This window comes from Myotis nattereri (assembly GCF_964212035.1).
Source record: "Myotis nattereri genome assembly, chromosome: 10".
NCBI lineage: Eukaryota > Metazoa > Chordata > Mammalia > Chiroptera > Vespertilionidae > Myotis > Myotis nattereri.
This window is the reverse complement of record NC_138085.1, coordinates 39,387,921-39,404,798: the sequence shown is the minus strand read 5'-3', so window position 1 is coordinate 39,404,798 and position 16,878 is coordinate 39,387,921. Positions and strand designations below refer to the sequence as shown.

Sequence of the window (16,878 nt, the reverse complement as noted above, 5' to 3'; positions counted from 1 at the left end):
TGATACTTCTCTGTGTGGGGGCTGTGCTATGCCTTGCAGGGTGTTTAGCAGCATCCCTGGCCTCTACCCACTAAATCCCAGCAGCACCCCTTCCCAGTTATGACAACCCACACTATCTCTAGACACTACCCAATGTCTCCTGGTGGGTCAAAATCATCCCTTGTTGAGAACCACTGCTAAGGAGTCTGAGAAGCTGAGACAAGGGGAGGCGCCAGAGGAGCACACAGTAGGAGTGAAGGAGCGGTGAGGAAGGCCTCTCCAGTGGTAGATATGTGGAAGCTGATACCCAAAACTGACCAGAGAGGAAGTGGAGTGATGAGAGTGTCCCAGGAAGAGGGAACACTATATACAAAGGCTGGACCTGAAGGGAGCATGGCTTTGAGGAACTGAGCAATGAAAAAGAATTGATGGAAAACAATGCAGAATGCGTGAGGAGGACAGGGATCTGAGAAGGGAACACTGGGAGATGAGGTGTGAGAGCAGGTGTGACCATGCTCTGAGGGCCACTCAGGGAAGCTGGGTTATTGAGTTGGTACGTGGATAACGGGGTGAACCATGGTGTTACCAGCTGTGATGGTAGAACAGCAGGTCTGGAGGGAAGATAGTGGGTGCCATGTAGACCCTGAGAGTTGGGAGATCCCATATGGATCCCATATGGATAGGCCCAGAGGCAGCTGGATATTGGACCTGCAGCTCAGGAGAGTGGTGTGGGCTGGCGATAGGGATTCATCTCAATTTATCTGGGAAAACGTGTCTTCACCTTAATGATTTGAGCTTTCTAGTGGTTCTCTCTCGAGGGCCCCCTTCAGAGAAGACCCTTGTTTGGAGCTCAAGCGAATGTCTGCTGAGCGGGTGTTTTCCCCCCGGGGAGGCCTGTATTGTCATGGAAACAGTTTATCATCATTCTAAATATGTCTTAACTCCAAGTTAAGAATTTTAGGTTGGTGGGGTTTTTTAAGTGTGAGGAGAAGGCCACAATCAACAATTTGTTAATTGTGTTAAGTTCATTCAAGCAGTGTGGAAAGTATCAAATAGAGCAGACGATTCCCCTTAAAAGTTGGATTTACACAGTCTTTAAATTTAGTCTTTAGTAACATGATTTAGCCTTACTAGTAGGTCTTTTAAGATCTTACTACTAACTTTTTGAAGGGTAAAGGATTACTAAAAGTGATGGTCTGAACTTGGATAGTAGACTTGGTTTGGAGGTTATAGGACAAAGCTCCTTACTGCCACCCAGTGGCAGCGGATTTTACTGAGGTTTGCACGCATGTCCTGCACACACACCTGATAATTGTCAGTGGCGTCCCCCAGAAGCCCTCCAAAGGTGATGGCGTTGGTGATGCAGCCGAGGTAGATGAATAGGATGGCAGAGATGGACTGAATGTGGAAGCCATCGTAGAAGTCACTTAGGAACCAGGGCAACTTCCTCTTGACATCCAGGCACAGGCCCCCGAAGCACCTGCTCAAGACAGGCCCCAGCGCTGCTTTCTCACCACAAACACCAGGGCAGGGGCAGGGCTGTTAACAGGTCCGCAGAGTCTGGCGCCAGGAAGGGAACTTGACTAGGAGTGGATGGGGGCAAGGATCTTTCCACCAGAACGTTTAAGACCAGGGAAGAGTTCTCTTAGGACTGAACGTTTGAGGTCGGCGCCATCTCCACTGAGAAGTGTGGTCATAAACAGCTTGGATGGGAGGGGGAAGGCCTGATGGGAATATGCCCTGGGGTAGACCTAACATTGCACGGGGAATGGGAACCCTGGGGTCCACAGACAGCCGTCCTCCTCACGTCCCTGACATCCGCAGGGCACCTGAGCTCGGTAAACACAGCTGGTCTGAATCCGAGGTGGAGACAGCCCAGATTATAACACAGGTTCACTGTGTTCTCCAAAAAGATATCTCGGAATCTTAACCTCTGGCACCTGTGAATGAGACCTCATTTGGAAACAGGGCCTTTGTAGATGCAGTGGAGCGAGGATGAGGTCATTGGGGTGGGCCCCCATTCAATATGACTGCTGTCCTCATAAGAAGAGGAAAGTGCCCTGTGAACACGGAAGAGGGAGAACGCCATGTGACAATGGAGGCAGACAGGGAACAGGAGAGCTGCCGGCATCACCAGAAGCTAGGAAGACGCAAGGAAGGGTTCTCCCCAGGGTCTCAGAGGGAGCACAGCCCTGCTGACCTTCCGACTGGGAACTTCTAGCCTCCAGAACTGCGAGAGAATCAAGTTCTGTGGTTGAAGCCACCTCGTCTGTGATACTTGCTGGTGGCAGCCCCGGAAAACTAATAGAGGTCACAAGGGGAGTCTAAAGAAAAGTTTGGGTTCCTCCATTCCTGTGCTGGGTCCCGCCTGTCCTCGCCTGTGGGAACCCTTCTGCTGGGTGCAGGGGGGGCTTTGTGGGTATGAGGGAGAAAATGACCCCGGGCCAGACCTCATGGTGCGGAGTGGGCAGTGCAGGGAGAGGTGGGGAAGGTTCCTGCAGGGAGGGTGGGAAGGAGACGCATCTAAAGGATGCCAGGCCTGGGGTGGGCACCTTCCTGTCCAGATAAGCTCTTCCCCGATCTCGTGCTTGGCCGGCATCTCTCTGTCATCCGTGCTGCTCCCTCCGCCGACCCCACCACCGCCACTGCCACCTCCAGGGCCTCCTCCTGCAGCCGCGCCGCCTCCCGCCACAGAGCCGTTCATCTGGCCTAGCTCGGTCAGGGAGAACACGGATTTCCTGGAAGGAGAAGGGGGACCTGGGACATGGGGCTCTCAATCCTGGGAAGGGCTCAACCCCCCAAGAACTGTTCCCAGAACACCTCTTATTTCTCCAACAAAAATTATAAAATACCTTAAAATACAGAGAAAAATGTGGAAAATGATGGAACAATACCCACACACAGGTCACCCAGATTTTACAGATGTTTAAATTCAGCATATTTGCTTCTGATTTGTTTTTAAGAGATAAATAAAATGAAACTGGGGGGGGGGAGGTATAAACCCCAATATGGTGACATCTTCCTTTTAAATCCAAAACGAGAAAAGAAAGGGCCAGACTTGAAGTTTCCCTTGTACCACTCCCTGCCTTAACCACCCCTCCATTCAAATACTCACCTCTTGTCTGCAGAGGGCACCTTCTTGGGGGGCTCGATTCGGATATTTGGGTCCCATTCTCCAGGTGGAAGGACGATTACCTCATCCAGAAACTCGTCGATGCCAGCGATCAGATCCTCCCGATTGCGGGCTTTATAGGCCACGTCGCTGAAGAGCTGGCCGTGAGGAGGAGGAGGACAGTCAGCTCTCTGCCTGACGTCTCCTTGTTACCCACCTCCCGGGAGCACGCCGGGAGAAAATCACTTTGACCCGTGGCTCCTGCTGCCAATTTGCTCTCAGATTTTGAAATGAGAACCACCACCCGGCAGAACATAAGGCCACTGGGAAACAGCAGCCTTGGGGACAGCTGGTCCCTCTTGGATATGAAGGCCAGGTCTCTGCGTTCTGACTGTCGGACTTTTGTTGAGTGGCAACCTTTCTGCTTTCAGTTTTGCACAGAGCACGCTCGTTAGAAAACCTGTGCGGAGCCCGCACGAGAAGCTCAGCTGTTTCAAATCTGTCTGTAACTTCCTAGCCTTTCATCCTTGGAGGGTCGGTATCCTCATTCCACAGTGTCCCAGAGTATTCGTTCTGACTTGCAGATCTGATGGGATCCTGCCTGTGGCTAAAGTCCTCTAGGCTCCCCGCCACCCCTGGAGGAGTATGCACTCTGGGCTCCGCCCACAGGCTCAGTGTGGTCTCTGACTCGCCTCTCTGTGACACCTCCTGCTCTCGAAGCTCTAACACTGAGCCTACGTTGAACCACTTCCATCCAGCTTCTCTGTCTCCCAACCTTGGCCCCTGTTCCCTTTGTCTGGAATGCCTGCCTCCCAGGCTCATAGTGGGTCTACCTACCTCCTCCTGCTCATCGTAGCTTTAAAGCCCCTCATGTGAAGCCTGCTATGACGTCCTGAATTATAGGTCTGTCTCCCCACTCGGTTGACGCTTCTAAAGGGCATCAACTATTATGAGGATGACTATTCCCTTATCCTCATAATCCTCAGCACCTACACAGAGCCTGCACACAGTAGGGACTCAATGTGCCTATTGGATAAATGAATGAGGGAAGGCTCAGTGCTTGATTGACTCAGGAGCCATGACATAGGGAATACACTTCTCCTTCCCACTTACATCATCTACCATGAGGGTGGCGATGGCTCGGCCAATTTCATTGTAGGACTTCGCTCTCCCAGAAGGTCCCAGCAGTATGAACAGAAATCTGCAAGGAGATAAAGGAGGAGGAGGAGGAGGGAAGTGAGAAGGAAAAACAGAAGCAGGTGAAGAGAAGGGTTCTCTGGCTCCAAACAGTATCCATTCTTAACTTTTTAACTGGCTGTAAATTTGTCCATTTCTTCTTTTTAAAAAAAATTTTCTAAATTGATTTTCAGAGAGAGGAAGGGAAAGGGAGAGATAGAAACATTGGTGAGAATCATTGATCAGCTGCCTCTTGCACACCCCCTACTGGGGATCGAGCCTGCAACCCTGGCATGTAAACTGACCAGAAATTGAACCATGACCTCCTGGTTCTAGGTCGACACTCAACCACTGAGCCACACCAGCCGGGCCCTTCCCTCTTTTGACTCCCGTGTTTGTTTTGGAAAGACATTTCCTCTTCACTCCCACAGCTCTCCCTCGAGCATCCTCGCCGTGTTCTGGTGTCCCAGAGCCACCAAGAGCATCTCTCCCAGCTGTCGGCTCCTGCTTTCGAGTGATGCTTTAACTAAATACTCTAAAACTCTTCCCAGGTGAGAAGACTTTCCTCCCCAGCCAATTCCCTATTGTCCCTCCCTGTTTTAGGGGTGTCTTCACCAGCACTGCATGCTGACTGCATGGACAGCTAGTCGCCTGATGGCGGTTGTGGGGGGCAGATTTCAATGGCCCCTCACCTGGTGGGGACGGGCACCTCGGTCACCCCTCCCAGCATGGCCGACTGGATGAGACGCACGAAGGCGATGAAGGGCTGGTCCAGGAAGTCCACCTCCCCCACAAGCACGTTGGAGGCTTCTGAGTCCTTGGGGATCTTCTTCATGAATTTGTTTTTCCGCTGGTCAAGGAGGGAAAATGAGGCGCCCATGGTTACTCACATGCAGGGGTTCCAGCTCTCACTCCCTCACCCCCCTTCAGATGGCTGTGGAGCCCTAACTTGGAAAAGTTCCCCCGGCCTGTCTCAAGACACTGAGAGAAATAACCACTCTCCCCGCTTCTGCAGATGAGAGACTCAACCTTTGTTAACCCCAGGGACCAACTAAGCTGTGTAGACGGGGAGGAGCAGGCGACGACTTGATCCCTAAGACATTCCTTGATGAGTAAAAACTTTGCTCAACTGAAGTGTGAGCTGAGGGCGTGTGGGGTGTCCGGTCTCATCCCCCAGCCTCTGCGGCTCAAGCAGAGGGGCCCTTGGCCCTTTCACTGCAGCTCCCCCCACGCCCCGCCCCCCACCTTCACCTTGGGTGGCCGCGGAAGGGACGGCCCCCTTCTGACAGCCAGACCGATGCACTGTGTGTTCCCTTTGCCACCACTTCCTGGCTCACAGGAACCCCTGGACCACATCTCCAAGTCTGTGGGAGACTTCTGGGCCCCAAGTCACCCCCAGGGGACCTCCCAGGAAACTCATAGCTTCTGAGACTTTACACCTGAGACTTTCCAGGTGCCCTCTCCCCAGGCCCTCTGGCTAGTGTCTGTTCAGAGCAGGAGGTCACACAGAGCAAGGGGGCTGATGGGAGAGGTGCTGGAGACAAGTCCTCTTCCCAAACATATTCCCACCGCCTGCGTTTATGCCGCCATTCCTCCTGAGCCCTCTTTCATGAGGAACATGCCCAGGGAGGGTCACATACAAGCTCACATCTTAGGATGCACTCGTTTTTCAGATCGCTTTCCCTCTGGGCGGAAAGGGGGTGGGCCAGGGACAGAGATAACTTGTAGAGACGGTGGAGAGGGAGCATCTGGGAGGTCAGGGCTGGTGGAAGTCCACAGTGGCCATCAAAGAAGAAAGGGCCCAGAAGTTAGAGGTGAGCACCTCTGAGAGATCCTACGGACCCCACAAGCTTGCTACCCGTTTCTCCTGGGTCTCTCCTGTGGGCACAGACATGTCCGTTTCCCATAAGCGCCATGTCCCTGACTCATGGTGGGTGTGATGCACAGGGGCTGGGTGGCCTACCAGCATGAGCAAGGGCATGTGAGCAAGGGCTGCACCCTTGTAACCCTTTACATCCAATCCCAAACTAAAACCCTCTACAGCCACCCAGGCCACAGCCCCAAGGACCCTAACGCAGTGAGAACAAGCCGGGCCAGGAGTTAGCGGGAAGGCCAGAGTCCTCACAACTCAGAAAGTCCCTTTGTCCCAGCCAGTCAGCTGATTCATAAGCACCATTCTTCAGGATGGAGGGCTTGGTGTGCCAGGGCAGCCGCGGCCCCCCTGCCCGCTCTGTGCCCATAAGCATCAGGCGGGGAGCAGGTCCAGGAGACAGGAGGAGCTGAGGGGTGGCAGGAGTGCCCTGGAAAAGGAGTCTTTGAAAACAACAAGGCTTGGGGGCAGCCCAACAGCACATTCCTAATCCAGGAGAGGAGAGGAGAGGAGAGGAGAGGAGCTGCGACGGGCCGTGGTCCGCCCTGGCGGGTGGTGACAGTTTGGTAAAGAGGCCGGCTGGGGTGGTGACGTCCCAGAAATGGGCCATGCTGCCGTTCTGGCCACCGGGCTTGGCCAGGGTTTGGACCAGGGCCTTGCTGACCCTACTTACTGAACCCATAGGGAGTCTGGTCCAGTTCTGTCGAGTGACCACACGCAACTATTGTGTCTGAATCCACCCTCTGCTTCACCGGGAGCCCATGGACTGCCCAGGGCAGGCGGGGAGCCATGAAGAAAGAGCCTGCAGAGCAAATGCCTCTGGGCTGGAGCCTAAAGAGCGCCCACTGGCGGACAAGCCGCTGTTCCCACAACAAGCCTTTGCGGCTGCAAACAGTACCGAGAAGCAGTATCAGCTGGTCAGTCAGGAGACCTGGACATGGGACGTGGCTCCAGTCCCTACATCAAGGCAGCGTTGCCTGGGGAAAGTGACAGCTGCTCTTCTTGTTGCCACTTAGACATTTATGAAAATCGACTAGGCAATGCTTCCTTATCTTGGCCTCGCTATCTGTGTGCTAAAGTGGGATCTTCTCTAAATAATATCCCAGAATACTCAGTGCTAAGTCACTTCCAAATTAAGGGCTCTCGGCAGACTGTCTGGGTCTAGTCATGCTTCTGCTGCATGAACTTGGGCACGTTATTTAACTGCTTTAAGGTCCAATGTTCCCCCCAGTAGATTGGAGATGATGTAGACCTTCATGATGCATGGTGTGGCGCCTGCAGTGTGTGAGTCTTAAGTGTTGGCTGATGCTGTTATTATGGTTATTATTTGGCCACCAAATGGTCCTCGCGATACTGATGTGAGGGACTGCTTTTGTTTCGCCTGCTACCAAACTTGGGGTGCCCCGAAGGCCAGGCCTTCACCCAAGCTCCTGAGAAGTCTTCGCCAAATTTCAGGGCTCTTTCATCACCTTCCTTCCCACTCCTGGGGGCACAAGCAAGGGGACCATGAGACTCTGCCCTAGAGGTGTGCATGGTTGGAACTGAGGGGGTTCCCCTGGGCTTCCCAAGGGGCAGAGCCACAGGGTTCCCGGGCTGTGGGCCTGAGAACGTGGACTCAACCTGCTGTGGGAAATCTCATCAGGAGATTTCAGCCAGGCTGGCAGGAGGCAGGGACTGCCTTTATCCTGGCCCAGCCAAGGAGAAGACGCACTGCTGGGCGGTCCAAACGATTCGCTACCGCTGCTGTCCCCACAGGGAGGCCCCACCGCGAGTCTGTACCAGCCCCAATCCCACTCCATCTTTGAAGGTACTTGTGTGCCATATAGCAGGTGAAACCCTGGGTGCTGGTCTTCTCTCTCCAACAAACCCAAGCTCAGAGGCATGCTTCTCTGCCCCCCACCCCTCCCAGGCCAGGCACAGAGCCAGTACTTAGGGCTCAGTCAACACCCAAGCAATGGAGTGGGCAGAGTCACCAGGCAGCCCAGGGTGCACCCCGCCCCCCGCCGCCCATGTCCTTCCTGGAGACTCCCGCTCCTTCATGAGAGTGGAGCCCTGCCCATAGGGCAGTGATGATGAACCTATGACATGCGTGTCAGAGGTGACACGCGAACTCATTTTTTTGGTTGATTTTTCTTTGTTAAATGGCATTTAAATATATAAAATAAATATAAGTCTTTGTTTTACTATGGTTGCAATTATCAAAATAATTTCTATATGTGACGCGGCACCAGAGTTAAGTTAGGGTTTTTCAAAATGCTGACACGCCGAGCTCAAAAGGTTCGCCATCACTGCCATAGGGGCTCCCTGCCCGTGGAACCGAAGGCATCTTCCTGCCTGGCCCCTCACGGCGGCCCAGTGCCAGGGCTTTGCTACCTGGTCTGGGTTTTGGGTGCGAGGAATATCATTCATGCTGCTGCTCTGGACGTGACCTAGGAGAGAAGGAAAGAAGGTCCATCGGGCGAAGGCAGGCTCTCTCAGGTCCTTTCCCCCGGGTCCCACACATGCTTTCCGTCCTCATACGCAAAGAGCCCCTCCCCTAATCCTGCAGCCCCCGTGAGCTGGCCTCCACTCTCTTTTCTTCCCTCCAATGGCAGCTGTCTCTCTCTCTCTTTTTTTAAATTTTAATTTCTTAACATGGATTTGTTGTTCCACTTATTTATGCATTCATCAGTTGATTCTTGCATGTGCCCTGATTAGAGAACGAACCCAAAACCTTGGCCTATTGGGACGGCGCTCTAACCAAATGAGCTGCACAGCCAGGGCTGGAGGCTCTCTTAAAAGAGTTACCAGACCCCAGGTTCTACTTCTCTCTTCTCACTACTCAGTCTGCTGTATTCTTGTCCCCCTTTTCCTGGGCAGAGACCACCTTCTGGGCAGAGACAAAGATGTCTGTTCTGTGCCAGACCCTGGGGTTGGGGAGGTATCGCTAAGCTTGGACTTTGTTGGAGAGAGAAGACGAGTTTCACCCTCCATTCTCCATGACCCATGTGAGTCCTTTTCTTTTCATATATATTTTTATTGATTTCAGAGAGGAAGGGAGAGGGAGAGAGAGAGACAGAAACATCAGTGATGAGAGGGAATCATTGATCGGCTCTCTCCTGCATGCCTCCCCACTGGGGATTGAGCTTGCAACCCAGGCATGTGCCCTTGACCAGAATTGAACCCGGGACCATTTAGTCCACAGGCCAACGCTCTACCCACTGAGCTGAACTGGTTAGGCCCATGTCGGTCTTTAAAGATGGCTAAGGACTTGGGCTGGCAGAGGGAGGGGAGGTGGGAAGAACAGTGGTGGTGAATTACTTGAACTGCTCAATAGGTCCCCTGTTTGGTTAAGGCAGGAGAAGCTCAGCCAGACCCAGGGGACACTCTCAGACCTGACACTTCTTGGCTTTCGGCGGCCTGGGTGTCCCCTCACTTCCAGAACATGCTCCCTTGGCCCCCCCTCCTCTTCCTTCCATCCAGAGCCTCTCCTCCTGGCCTCCCCTGAGGGCCTGTTTTGCCCTCCTCCCCTCCAGAGACCTCTCAAGCCCTCCATCCTTGCTCAACCGCACCACTCCTGGCGCTGCCACGCCCACATTTGGGCTGATCTCTCTCAAATAAAAATCCGATCATGGTCTGCCCCTGCTTAAAACTTCTCCGGGGTCCCCTCTGCCCTCAGAACAAAGGCTGGGCTTTCTGCGGGGCACAGGCGCCCCTTCAGTGGGACCCTCTTCCCCGCAGGCCTTACAGTCCTCATTACCGAACCACTGTATCCAGACCTGGATACACAGCGCCCTCCGCAGCGCCTTCCTGCACCTGCTGTTTGTCTCCCTGGCTTAGAACACCCTTCCCCTTCCTGGAAAACGCCTTCCTATTTATTCTCCAAGACTCAGGAACAGCGCCTCCTCACTGAGCTCTCCCGGGTGTGAGCGCCACCTGCACACACGCTGTAAGCGCTTATTCATGCCTTTTGTTGGGGTCCCCAACCCTGCAGCACAACGCAGGGGAGACCTCTTCCACAGCGAATAACTGAAGACCTTCGCCGCCTGCTCACTGCTGCCCCCTGGCGCCCCCATGTGCAATCACCGAGTCCAGGGGGAACTATGAGGACCCAGGGCCACTACGAAAAAAGAGCCCATGACACACTGCAGCCGAGGCCTCGGACAAGGGCCACGGCTCCTCCCGAAACATCCCTCAGGCCTGGTAGGGGCACAGCCCTAGGCTGCGTTTGCTCATATCTTGGCATTTTAGTGAAAGTCTTTAAAGGAAAATAGGATTGCTATTTTCACACTGCCTTTTCTTTTCATTTTCCAAGTCCCCTCTTTTCTTTGCCTCGTAGCTCACCCGTCCTGTTCATCTCTGATGAACTGTCTGAAAAGGCCCCGTGTGCAACCAGGCACCTCCCCGGCGCTCAGGGGCTGTGACTGCAGCGCTTCATTGTCCTGGCGGCTCGAGGCTGTCACCCAGTGATGGGAGCACTCTCTGTCCTGGGGGGGTGGGGCAGGGGAGATACCTCCCATGTTTTTAATTCTGTTTCTAGGAAGGCTTTTTACCAAAAACAGGGCTAATGATCAATTTGATGAAAACCAAGGTATAAACTAAGTTACCAATGCCTAGCACATAGGACTGGGTAGTGATTATGGCAGGACTTGATTTAGAGCTGCATTTTTTCCAGAATAATTATATAGAAAATCATGGTAGTAGCCCTAGCCAGGTTGGCTCAGTGGATAGAGCATCGGCCTGCAGACCAAAGGGTCCCAAGTTCGATTCTGGTCAGGGCTCGTGCAGGAGGCAACCAATCGACATGCCTCTCTCATATCGATGTTTCTCTCTGTCTTTCCCTCTCTCTTCCACTCTCCCTAAAAATCAATGGAAAAATATCCTTGGGTGAGGAAAATAAAAATGTATGGTAATAAATTAGGCTCTGAGAGTAGACCAGCTTTCGGTGAAAGTTAGAATTTTCCTGGCTCCTGTCCTGAGAATTCTAGACAGGCCCTGGGCTTTGTCTCCTCCGCCTCTGAAAGAATACAAAAGCCAGCATTCCACGGCTGCCACAGCCAGGACCAGGCCGTGACGAAGACGCTGTGGCGAGTGGCAGAGGACACTCACACAGATGGCCGTAGCTTATGCGTGGCTGCACCCGCAGGTCCTCGGTGGAGCGGTGTAGGCTGGGGCCGGCTGGGGGGCTCCGGGCTAGGCTTCGACCTGGGAGGAGGAGCAGAGGGGTTTGCCTTGGAGCCTGGGTTTGCCTCCCCATCGATGTGGTACTAAGCGTATTGTCATTTCTCCTGAATAAAGCTGGGCTACAAGAACTGTCTTTTCTCCTTCCAGGAAGAGGGTGGTTTTGGTTGTTCTGTTTTTTGTTCTTGTTTGAGGGCCTTTTTTTTTTTTTTTTTTTTTAAGCAAGTTAACTGTCTGAACAAGATTAAATATTTGTACTGTTGAAACAGAGAGATAACCAATTGATCCAATAGGCACAGGTGTTGTAGATGGCCTGGCTTTATCCCGGATTGCACCTCTAGCTTGGCTGTGTGACCTTAGGCGAGTAACTTAACCTCTCTGTGCCCCAGGCTTCTCATCTGTCAAATGGGGATGATGAGAACAGTACCCAGTCACGGGTTATCGTGAGGATGAAGTGAGTCACGCTTCAGTGCTGGAACATGGGAGGTACCGCGTGTGTGCCTGCAGTTATGATACGCTAAACACTCCCCCATTTCAGACGGTTCATCTAAAGAAATTCCTCAAGGCTCGTTACTTAGCTACTTTGCTCTGATGACGGCATTTATCTGAGAGGTCCAGCAAGGCTAGAAGTGTCTGAGCATCTCAACTCTGGATAGCAAGATGGAGGGGGGCGGGTTTGAGATGTGCGAATGGAACAAGCCGCTCTCCCAATGCCCTCCCCCTCCCTCCCCCCTAATCAGAATGACCCAGCTGCCAGGTTTACCAGGCCTGGCGCCCTGAGATGGCCCAGCCCCTCCCACCATCTCCATGTGCTTCACTTTCTCTCAGGGCTCTTGGCTCTTCTGGGGGGTGCTCAGTGGGGAAAAGTTTAAGCTCTTACCATAAACACACCATCTCTACAGCATTTACAACCCTGACTGCACATGAGAGCTTCCTACATTCCCCGTTTCCAGGCCACACCCCAGACCAACTGACCACAACTCTCCAGGTGGGGCCTAGGCTTTAGGACACATATCATACCCACCCCCAACCCCTCCACCCCCCCAAACCCTCTATCCCACCCCCCAACCCCTCCACCCCCACCCCCACCCCCACCCCCACCCCAGGGATCGCAAGGCACAGTCAGGCTGAGAATCAACTCTCCTCCTAGAAATGGTTCAGCGCTGGGGGTGGGGACAGCACCGAGGTCCCTGCTGGAGAAGGAGGCTAAGGGCCCCCCGGAATGTCTCCAGCTTGGTGAAGTGCCCAGACTCTCACTGACCGGGGCTCCCCCCCCCCCAGCCCAGGGCCCACCAGCATGGCCCGACTCACCGGCGGGGGACGAGACCGACTTCCCGATGTCCGCCAAGGAGCGGTGGATGGGCTTCGTGGTTTGGTGCCGGTGCTTCCTCAGGAGGACGTAGCTGACCCTCTCCCGGAGCTCCGGCCGCAGGAGGCCGTCCTCGATTTGCTTCTCAATGACGTCATCTAAGGGGACAGAAGGGGACAGAAGGAGCAGGGTTGGGGGGTCTTCCTCTCCCTGGCTGCACTGCATTTCAGAGGGTGCTCGTTCCCTCCGCTGGAACTCTACGGGGGACTGAACCTTGGAGCCACTGCGGAACCAGGCAGTGCCAGAGGTGAGGATGGACTGGGGCGGGCAGGAGGCGGGAGGGGGAGAGCTGCGTGGTTTTGGGGGCCTCCGTGGTCCCCACTCACCTATGATCTGTGGTAAGGAGCCGCTGTCCAAATCGAGCAGCACCGTTCCCGTCTGCAGGCAGGTCCGGAGCTCGAAGAGGCTGTGCAGGGACAGTGTGGCCACGTGGGGCTTGCTCCAGCGTTCGCCTCCTTCCTCCACCTTTTCTTCAAACTTTATCCACCTGGGAGGGGTAAGGATGGGGCTCAGCGTGGCCAGGGTCCTCAGGAGGGGCCCCTAGCTGGGTCTCCTCAGGAGAGGGTGTTGGCCTGCAAGTTATTCTGTGCTCGGCGCTGGGGCGTTGGCTCTAGAGCCGTGGTCCTCAACCTTCTGGCCCTTTAAATACAGTTCCTCATGTTGTGGCCCAACCATAGAATTATTTTCGTTGCTACTTCGTAACTGTAATGTTGCTACTGTTATGAATCATAATGTAAATATCTGATATGCAGGATGGTCTTAGGCGACCCCTGTGAAAGGGTCGTTCGACCGCCAAAGGGGTCGCGACCCACAGGTTGAGAACCGCTGCTCTAGCGTAGACTCACAGGTGGAGGATCTCTCAGAGACCCCCTCCCTCTGTCCCCACTCCTCCTGGTGCTGTCGTGCTCAGAGCAAAGTGGCGTCCAGGGAATGACCACAAATGGGCACAGGGGTCTTTTGCAGGGGTGGTGGGCATGCTCTGAAGCTGGACTTGGTGATGGTTGCACCCCTTTGCACAGGTACTAAAAACCCTTTAACTGCACACTTACAATGAGGGAGCTTTACGGTGTTCTAGAACAACAAAGCTGTTAAAGTTCCCGTTGGAACCTGGTTACCTGGGGCTGGTCACTCGTGTGTGCAGTGTCTGCCTCATGGGGTGTGGTTGCTGGGACCATTTCCTGACGGGTTCTACGGCAGGACCTGTGGTTCCCAAGCATGTGCCCTAGACTTTTATCCTGAACGTTCAGGTTAAAATCCAAATGTCAGCTGGGGAAGGAAAGACGTTAGACCACAGATGTGTGAGAATGTGTCCTTTCTAGGAGCCTTGGAATCAGCTGGGTGGAGCGGGCTGAGCGGGAAGGCCTGGACAGAAGTAGCACCTGCCCCGGCCTCCCTGCAGGGGGCAGCACCTGATCGCCTGAAGGGCTACCTGGAGCGCAAGGTCCGCGAGCGAGCGCAGCTCTGTAAGATGTCAGACCCAAATTAGTGGGGAGCTTCCAGCTATTCCAATCAAACCCCCAAGGGAGTGTTGTGGACCGTGACTACCTAATTCTAAAGTTCCTCTGAAAACGGTACCGTCTGAGAATGGTGGGGAAAATCTGAAAAAGGAGAAGAATGGGGATGGGCATGATTCTAGTAGATATAAAACTTTCTAAAAAGCTTCAGTCATTAAAACATGTGGTTCCAGTCCAGAGACAGACAAAGGGATCATGAAAACAACCTGAACCCCCATGGGAATTTGAGTTTTGATGGAGGAGTTGTTTTAAAGACGACCAACCTGCCCAGTCCAGTTAGTGTGGCTCAGTGGTTGAGCCTTGACCTCTTAACAGGAGGTCACGGTTTGATTCCAGGTCAGGACACATTGCTTTCGAAATTTTAGAAACAATAAAAAATAAGAAGGTAAAGGCATTCAAAGCTCTCCCAACCAGAAGACACCATGGTGGATATTTTGATGACTATCATTGTAGATCTCTGTGTGCATGAACACACATGTCTGCACACACAATTTTACATTATTGACACCATGGGGGGGGTAATATCTCATGGACATCCTTTCATGTTTATTAAATTGATATCATTTTAAAGTCTCTTTGGTACTTTGTTGTCTGAATGGACCATAACTGATACAAATAATCCTCACTTGGTGGACATTTATTTAGATTATTTCTAATTATTCTTTATTATAAATAGGTTGATTTGAGTATCCTTGGCCCCTGCCCAATAATTTCCTTAGAATAAGCTCTCAGAGGTGAAATTGCTGTCTGCATATTTCTAAGTATATGGCATACATTGCCAAACTGTTCTCCAGAAATTGTGCCAATTTACACTTCCACCAACGTCCAGGCCACCTCACATTTCTCTGAAGTCCCCCAAACTCTAGTGTTGCCATTTTTTTCACCTTTGTTCTGGAACTCAAAATCATGTTACATTTGCATTCTTTTGGTTACTAATGGAGTTGAATATCGTTTCCTTTGCCAGATTCCCTCTTGACACAATTGCATGAGTACTTTGTATTATCAATATTTAACATTCTGATTTAATATCTTTTTTGAGATCAGTTAACCAGGCACCTGGTGAGGCCTGAGGGCTTGAAGGGACACAGGACGGGGAGGTGTGATTAGAGGAGACCTGGGAGGTGAAGACCTAAAACACAGGGGCTGGAGCTGAGACCACGCAGACACTTGCCTCGGAGACTCACCAAAGTGCTGCTAACTTTTTAAATGGGGAGATCTACTTGGGGGAACACCATTTGAATGATAGCAGACCCGAGTCTGTACGATACCAATCCAGAGTTTTCCCAAGCATTGTAGTAGCATAAGGATTTGCAAGGAAGAGATGAAAGAACAAGTGCAAATGTTTTGGCCAAGAGGATGCCCACCTTCTCCTTGAGAGTCTTTCTTCTACTCAACAATCACATTGCCCTTTTTTTCCTCTCAGAAATACACAAAATAGCCCAGCCGACATGGCTCAGTGGTTGAGAGTCAACCTCTGAACCAGGAGGTCACGGTTCAATTCCCGTCAGGGCACATGCCTGGGTTGTGGGCTCCATCCTCAGTGTGGGGCATGCAGGAGGCAGCCGATCAATGATTCTCTCTCATCGATGTTTCTAACTCTCTATCCCTCTCCCTTCCTCTCTGAATTCAATAAAAAATATTTTTTTAAAAAATATATTTTATTGATTTTTTACAGAGAGGAAGGGAGAGGGATAGAGAGCCAGAAACATCGATGAGAGAGAAACATCCGATCAGCCACCTCCTGCACACCCCGCACCGGGGATGTTCCCCACAACCAAGGTACATGCCCCTGACCGGAATCGAACCTGGGACCCTTTAGTCCCCAGGCCGATGCTCTATCCACTGAGCCAAACCAGTCAGGGCAATAAAAAATATTTTTAAAAATACACAAAATAAATTATATTGTTACTTTGTCACTGAAGATGCTATTGCTACTCCGTGGCCTTACCCCGCCCCGCGCCACCCCCCCCCACCTCAATCCCGCCTCTCTATTCACCCAAAGGTGACGTGTCCCAGTGCACTTGAGTTGATTTCTCTCTACACTGTTTCCTAAACATCCTGGGGGACATTCCAGGCAGCTCTCTCCACGACATCCCCTTCTTCAGCTTTCCACCTGCCCAAACGCACCTCCCCTGGAAGGAGCGGGTGAGAGCACACCTCTTCTTTGAAACATCCTCTTCTTAACTCCAGATAGCAAGGACAGCCCGTCCTCTCCCCCTCCACTGTGTCAGGCACCTACAAAACATCAGTTCTACACCCAAACAGACGAGAGCACCGACCCACCCGAGCCGACTGCAGAAAAGCCAGGTTACCCATTCCCGGGTCCCGGGTAAATGCCAGAACTGGATTTCTGCTGCTGGCACCCCTAACTTGATTTCCAAAAATTCACATGACGACTTCAAAAGTACTGGAGGACTTCAGGAGGAACACCTCTCTGGTTCTCCTTGCAAGTATTTTGAGGATCAAGATGTTGAAACAGCAAGCCTGTGAACTGGAACTCGATTTTGTGGGGGTTTTTTTCTTTTTCTAAAACCAAATTTTTATTCTCTGGTTTGAAAAGGAGGGCAAGTGGTGGTTCTGTTTAGTTCCAGAGAACATCAATTTTGTGTTTTGAATGGCAACAGCTAGAAACAGAGCTCACTTTGACCTTGAGTGGAACATGGACTCATGGAGGACCCAACCCCTGCGACAGAGGTTT

At 52.5% G+C, this 16,878-nt stretch overlaps 1 protein-coding gene across 1 annotated transcript in view; it reads right to left on the bottom strand.

Annotated features, from left to right (window-relative positions):
- The window catches only part of SLC4A5 (solute carrier family 4 member 5), a 50,959-nt gene that overhangs the window by 24,544 nt on the left and 9,537 nt on the right, over positions 1-16,878 (bottom strand). The window contains exons 2-10 of the mRNA XM_081100808.1: positions 12,993-13,153; positions 12,609-12,764; positions 11,226-11,321; positions 8,511-8,566; positions 4,960-5,117; positions 4,205-4,292; positions 3,095-3,249; positions 2,532-2,717; positions 1,285-1,459 (exon numbers count right to left, since the gene is read on the bottom strand). Of these exons, the coding sequence (XP_080956934.1) occupies positions 1,285-1,459; positions 2,532-2,717; positions 3,095-3,249; positions 4,205-4,292; positions 4,960-5,117; positions 8,511-8,566; positions 11,226-11,321; positions 12,609-12,764; positions 12,993-13,153 (1,231 nt within the window). The remainder of the gene's footprint in view (positions 1-1,284; positions 1,460-2,531; positions 2,718-3,094; positions 3,250-4,204; positions 4,293-4,959; positions 5,118-8,510; positions 8,567-11,225; positions 11,322-12,608; positions 12,765-12,992; positions 13,154-16,878) is intronic.